This window comes from Sinocyclocheilus anshuiensis, unplaced genomic scaffold (assembly GCF_001515605.1).
Source record: "Sinocyclocheilus anshuiensis isolate Anshui unplaced genomic scaffold, SAMN03320099.WGS_v1.1 scaffold615, whole genome shotgun sequence".
In the NCBI taxonomy this organism is placed as follows: domain Eukaryota; kingdom Metazoa; phylum Chordata; class Actinopteri; order Cypriniformes; family Cyprinidae; genus Sinocyclocheilus; species Sinocyclocheilus anshuiensis.
In genome coordinates, this window is record NW_015552647.1 from 355,026 (window position 1) to 362,142 (window position 7,117).

Below are 7,117 nucleotides of genomic sequence, written 5' to 3' on the forward strand. Positions count from 1 at the left end.
GTGCAGTGTTGGGGGTTCTCCAGGACCAGGATTGGGAACCACTGCTTTAAAGAAACAATACAGTCAAGTTATACATTTAATATTTACACATAAAGCCAGCACAGTTGATGTTTGCCTTGTTTGTATGATTAGTGTCTTTGACAGAATCAATAGCACTCTCCAAAAAAAAATAAAAAATATATTTGTATCTTGGTTAGTCCATCTCATTTGTTCATCCTTCCTGCTTGTTTCCATGTTTGCCACAAAAGCATTTCATTTTCAAGGTCAAGTCAAAGAATTAAGCCTTATTTTAGTTTTCTTTCTTTTCTTTTTTTATTTTATTTATTCATTCATTCATTTATTAGATGACTGAATTATGTATCAACTTAGTCTCAGCCTCAGACGTCACACCCACGGACCATTGGCTAAACGTCTGATGCATATGGCACACAAAAGTGGAAACACTTCAGGAGTTTCGAAGTCGTCGTCGGATTGGTTGAATTATACAGGATTTCCGGGAGACGTGTGTGTCGCGTTCTTTAAAGTTCAGCCTGGAAACAAAGATGCCGTGCCGCCAAACCCCCTCACGAAAGAAGAAAGCTGTCATGTTTACAACTGTGACGACGAGTGCTTATCAGGATCAACTAAATACTGGATTTTCAAATGTATGTGAAAAAATTTCAGTTCGTGGCATAGAATCTTTAAAATACGTCCTAGAGTTTTACACACCGGTCTGTTATTGTGGCGACATTTCCACGCCCCAAAACGTGACGATGAACAAAACGAACTGTGATTGGTTGTTTGACATGTCAGTCAAACGGCCTCATGGGTGGGCCTTGGCCAATGAAAGCTGCCATGGATTCCAGACCTTCAGCCGTCAGTCTGAAGATCTGGCTACGCGAGACTACTATGAGGGTAAATCCATTTTTACCCTCGGATTTGAAAATGCAAATTCATTCTTTGCCACTAGGTGCCACTTTTGGAGCGGTAAAAATAGCTGTTTCACCGGTAACGCTGTACACAAAGCAGCACTGTGCTCACATACGCTACTTTATCAGGCATTACAGCCATGATGAAATGGAAATGAAATTGACCAATCGGACCAATCACCACAGATTAGCATCATGCAAAGGAGGGGTTTGGAAAAATTAATCGTTGAGCGAATCGTTTGGGAGTCATTGAGCAAATAAGGTAAAAATAAATGCATATTATAAGACAATGAAAGTGTTTTTTTGACCTCTCATGCATGTCAACCTGTTTTTGGGGACTCCCAAAACCAAAATATGAACCTTTCATAACCCATAATAGGGGCACTTTAATTCAAAAAGCAGTGGAAAATCATCTACTGCCTGAGTGGTGTAGAGCTTCTTACATTTTTTCAATTAGCTGTTTCTCATCCAACGCATTAGGTAGATCTCTCTTATTCCCGAGCACCAACACCTGAAACACAAAAACATTCATAAGAACTGATGCAATGAAGATGTTTAAGCAATGATGTGCTGTAAAAACAAGGACAAGTGGCTTACAGGGATTCCTTGTAACTGTGGCTTGTCTAAAAGATTGTGCAGCTCGTTTCTGGAAGCTTCAACCTTCTCCTGGTCTGCTGCGTCCACCATGTACCTTTGAGAGAAAATGAAAAAGAAATGAAAGAATGCACATTTTATTACTTTATAATTAAGAATACTGTCCTCTTTCCCTCACAGAAGATGGATGCATTAATACTTACACTATTGCATTCACCCCACGACAGTATCGCTCCCACATGCTCCTGAACCTCGGCTGACCTCCAATATCCCAGATCTGCACAATAATCAGACCCATGTTAGTTTAAGTATTTATTATTTACAAAAAATCTTGCACCTTATATTTCTCCTGAATCCTAAGAAGCCAAGATTAACAGTTAGGACCAAACCTTGATGGTGACGTTGCCTTTTGTGACCTTCCTCATGTTGAACCCGACAGTTGGAATCATGTCTTCGCTGAACTGGCCTGACTGGGGGGAAAAAAAAAGAGATGGAACTGCTTTCATTATTTCACCTTAAACAGTTTTGTTTTTTGGTGGTTGTGACGCCCAATTTCTTTTCCTGTTGCTATAAGCGTAGGCCTGCAGTCACTGGTATTTAAGGGCCTCCCATCAGAAACATTTTTTTGATCTATGATTCATAGTGAAAGTTTAAACAAAAATCAAGCCAGGAAATTTCTGCGTGGTATATTGCCAGCTACTGTACTAACCTATCGAAATTCTCAAATTCAGGTCACTGCCACTGTCAACTCTTCTGCCAAGTAAAGGTTTTGTGCCTGCATCGCACAGAAAAATGTGCAATCAACACCATCATAGCACCAAACGTTAACTATTTGAGAGCTTGTAAATTGATGTGTAATTTTGCGGTTGCAAAAGAAGTTCATGCATTCCTCATGTTTATTTAAACAACAAAAAGAAATCTGTCATCCCATAAAGCAATTCATCTTTTGTACTATAAGTCACGTCATTAATAACCACTAATGAGCCAGGACTATTTGAATTGCACATCTAAACCACAAGACCACCTTTCCTGTATTGAATCAGTTTTGATGTGGTCTGCCTTTAATGGGGAAAATCCCCTCCCCATAAACACTTTCCCTTATTTGTCATGCTGTTGCCAGTAAAACTTTTTAAACATTAGGACCACCTCCCAGCATTCTGACATACTCATTCAGTTCTTGACTGCATAGTCATATCTGCAGATGTAATTCCCTCCATTGGCTAATAATAGCAATTATCTGCGTCAGCCTGATAATAACAAAATATGCCAATATTGAATTTGTAGTAAAGGTAGCTATATCATGTAGGCTTGCCGCGATAGACAGTGTTGACGGTGATACCGGTGTTAAGCCGCAACACCGGTTACGTCACTTGCCCACCGCGTCACCGACCCCCACCGTCGTTTAGATTTTTTATAGAAATAAAAATCTTTTAGTACAGTAAAAGAACAGACACTACAATTAAAAACTGAACGCGGCTGCTCAATGCAGCGTGCCGAACGACAGTCGCATCACAGATCAGATTTCATTTCTCCAGTGAGGAGAGTGAGTCGAGCTGACTGACAAGAAGAGTGAGGTGAGACAGACAAGACGATCGCGGATGATTTAGTTTCGAAACGAATTGCAAAAGCGCCTGTTTGGCGATATTTTGGATTTTGAAAAGCCTGTTGACTTTTGCCGTTTATCTAAGGTGATTTTGGAAGTTTTTTTAAACATTCGTTTCTTATTTAATTGGTTCCACATTGTTTGCTGAATTTTACTTTATTTAAAAGTATAACTGGAAAATAACTGAGAATATGCATGTTTCCCTGCAGTACACCATACAAAAAATAGCTAAGGATTGCGGTGTCAACATCTCTGGCTGCATGGCTCTTGCAGCTAATAGTGAACAAAGGATACTGAGTCAGCACTCTATCTCAGGCTGTCTGGCAACAGGGAGAAAGATAACTAGCTCCTTCATACTATCAGCCTTCATTGCTCAGAGAGATCCAGACAGAGCTGGGTAAGTCAAAGATGCTTCAAAAAGATATTCTGACAGAGTTTGTTTGAGCACCAGGTGCAAATAGCGCAGGGAAGAAGCTCCCGCATCTCTGTGCCCTGATGAAAACATAATTGCACTTGTTGCTCCATATGAACAATTAATGAGATATCAGTTCACACATGGCCACCTCAGAAGATGCAATTTCCACCTGAGGTGCTGAAATAATTAAACAGCAAGAGTTTATATAGAGATGGTGGAGTGAAGACAGCAAAAACTGTTCACCTGGAGGCTGTGAGGCAGAAATTCATTACATGATGCAACAAACAAATTCAGCTGCAGTATGTCAGGTCAGAAAACACAAAATAAACAAATAAATATATATTTTTAAAATCTGTACTGTTTTTCCGTACCTTACTGCCTTACATATCTATAAAAATATTAAATAATAATAACAATTATGTGTTTCTTTCTATATAATCAGGAATTCATATTTACTAAATAAAAAAGAAACATGTTTAAACCACCTTCTGTGATTCAGAGTTGAGGTGGTCTGCCTTGATGAAGGAAATTCCCTCTTGCCTGCTTTTCCACATCTAGTAATATGTGACCCTGGACCACAAAACCGGTCATAAGTAGCACAAGTATATTTGTAGCAATAGCCAACAATACATTGTATGGGTCAAAATGATCGATTTTTCTTTTATGCCCAAAATCATTAGAATATTAAGTAAAGATCATGTACCATGAAGATATTTTGTAAATTTCCTATCATAAATAATTTTTTATTAGTAATATGCATTGCTAAGAACTTAATTTGGACAACTTTAAAGGTGATTTTCTCAATATTTTGATATTTTTGCACCCTCAGTTTCCAGATTTTCAAATAGTTGTATCTCTGCCAAATATTGTCCTATCCTAACAAACCATACATCAATGGAAAGCTTATTTATTCAGTAAGGGTCATAAAATCAATCAAAAAATGGATCCTTATGACTGGTTTGGTGGTCCAGGGTCCTGATTAAATATGTCAACTTTTAATCAGAAAATGCAGCTTAATATTTTATTAAGTCCTATATTCTGGAATGTATTCTTTTACTGCATGAACTTTGCATTTGCTGCATTGGCCCTGTTCAGTTGAACCAAACAATATCAAAAATCCAAGAGAAATATTCCCAATGAATATTCAAATTACATGATGCAACATGTAAAAAAAAGTGGGCTAATGTGACCAATTCATGAAATTTAGGTGATGAATCTGACTTTCCTAATCACATGATATGTACACCACTGCTTATGAAGGGGCTCCAGAATTCAAGACTTCCCTTTAAGCATATTCATGACTCATAAGCATGCCAGGCACGCAGAATATCTTGAGCTTCAAAGAACTCTCAGTCAAAAGGTCAATCAGACCTATTCGGGAGAGGAACATTCTGAAATTTTTTTCAAGAAAATCCATACGTGCTCTTAGGGCTGGACAATAATTCAATATCAATATGTATCGCGATATAATCTTTTTCAATAACGGTGATATGATTTTTAAACACATTTCCGATATTTCGATATTTCAAAAAACATTTTCATAAACTGAAAAAAAAATCTAAATAAATTGATGTGTGTCGGTTTAAGGAAATACCGGGAAATAACCGTAAATGGCGCATCATGCAGGTGAGGTTATCTGACGGAGAGACGCAAAGCAGTTTAAAGCAGAGTCCTGCACGGGTCCTGTTAGGTAAACCTGCATCCGCAGTACACAACAGAACACCCGACCCGTTATCCGACAGCAGCCAGCACCAATTTAATTCTGTACCCGACCCGTTTGACATAAAGACCGCGACCTGAACCGCACCCGCATTAAATAGGCTACTGCATCAGTAAGGCAAAATTATTTATTTTCTCATGTGACACAAGCAATCAAACCAAAATAGGCATTTTAAGTTGGTGCTTTGAAGAGAAATAGACAAGCAGCGCAACAGAAGAATGATAAGAACGCGCATATCGTGATATAAATTTTGGCCATATCGTCCAGCCCTACGTGCTCTCCAACAGTTTGAAAGAAGTCATTACAGAAGACAGAACTACAAATACATGCATCAAACAAGGAAAATGCTCACACTGAACACCTAAGCCTTTTGAGCAATACAATTGAAATCTGAAAAGCTTTCTCAGTTTACCACATTAAAAGACACATTTTAACCTTACAGTATCTAGCCTTCTACCAATGCAGATAAAGAAGAAATGTAACTGAACTACTGTGACCAGCACATTATCTTATTGTGTACTCATGCACCAAATCACATGATGAGGATGTCACGTGACCAGGAAGAACAGGAGTCTTGTGACTAATTGCAGAAACTCCCACATTGTCTAAACTCACAAAAACACACACACACACAAATACATACAGTGCTACAACATTTTAATGGTGACTGTACACTGAATATATACATTACTTTCACATTGCTAAAAATATTTGATTTCAAATAAATTCTGTTATTTTGAACTTTATATTCATTAAAGAATCCTGAAAAAACTATCATAGTTTCCACAAAAAAAATTAAGCAGCACAACTGTTTTTAACACTGATTCAAAGAAATGTGTAATAATAGAGTAAAACTGGATCATCCAATGAACACTATGCAGAATGCTATCATTAAGACATAAAAATAAGGTTGAATGACCCTCACACCACACCATGCACTAAAAACACAATTAGACCGGCTCCCAAACATAAAGTGCCTTTAAATGAACCAAAAAGTAATTCTGCAAGAAGTAATTCTGCAGCTATACTTTAAAGATAAGAACTGATGCTATGTCCACATTAAGGGGAAAGGGTTAAAGATGCATCAGAGTAACTCAGAAAATCTGTTTCTTCACCATTTAAGAATGTTTTTGATCATTGCACAATACTATTATAATTAGAGCCCGACCGATATATCGTTTTGCCGATATTATCGGCCGATATGAGCCTGTCGCCGATATATCGGTATCGGCGAATATGCCGCCGATATGCAGCTGATATGAAATTTTTTTTTACAGAACATATAACGCAGATAAAATGCTTGAAATGGTGTAATTACTTAGTTTGTCCAGAAGAGCGGGCTCCATTGTTTGCTACTGGCGACCTGGATGAAACGCTTTAAAGCTTAAGTCTATGGAAAACCACTGAAACTTTGAACGGCAATAACTCCGTAATGGCGCAGCTAATCCGCACCAAATTCGGGGGATCCCTTCAGCTCGAGGAACCCTCTCGAACGCGAATCGAGTGTACGTCTAGAGGCCCGCTTTCGAAATGAGACCAACCCCGTGTCGATAGCCCCCGAATTTGGTGGAGATCCGCCGGCGCGTTCGCGAGATAGTGACACCAGTCAACACTTTCCCTTCGGTAAGGAGGTCTCTTGTTCAGGCAGCATTCAAGCGTTGTCTTATTCGACCGCAAGTGCCCTGTGAAGTGGACTTCACATGAAATGATTCCAGTTCCAAGGGAACGTACACGTTACATTCAAAGGGCATTAAAGTGCGCGAGACGTGAATTTATATTGTATTTATTTACAGAGGTAGGGGAGAGCGGGGCACAAAGTAACACTTTTTGACTTTCTCAGTTTGTGTAAATCCACATGGGGTTCAGAATATATATAT

General features: G+C 38.6%; 1 protein-coding gene across 1 annotated transcript in view; it reads right to left on the bottom strand.

The window, feature by feature from the left end:
• The window catches only part of LOC107667033 (ADP-ribosylation factor-like protein 8B-A), a 14,038-nt gene that overhangs the window by 3,067 nt on the left and 3,854 nt on the right, over positions 1-7,117 (bottom strand). The window contains exons 2-5 of the mRNA XM_016458613.1: positions 1,892-1,972; positions 1,706-1,779; positions 1,506-1,599; positions 1,352-1,419 (exon numbers count right to left, since the gene is read on the bottom strand). Coding sequence (XP_016314099.1) covers positions 1,352-1,419; positions 1,506-1,599; positions 1,706-1,779; positions 1,892-1,972 — 317 coding nt within the window. The remainder of the gene's footprint in view (positions 1-1,351; positions 1,420-1,505; positions 1,600-1,705; positions 1,780-1,891; positions 1,973-7,117) is intronic.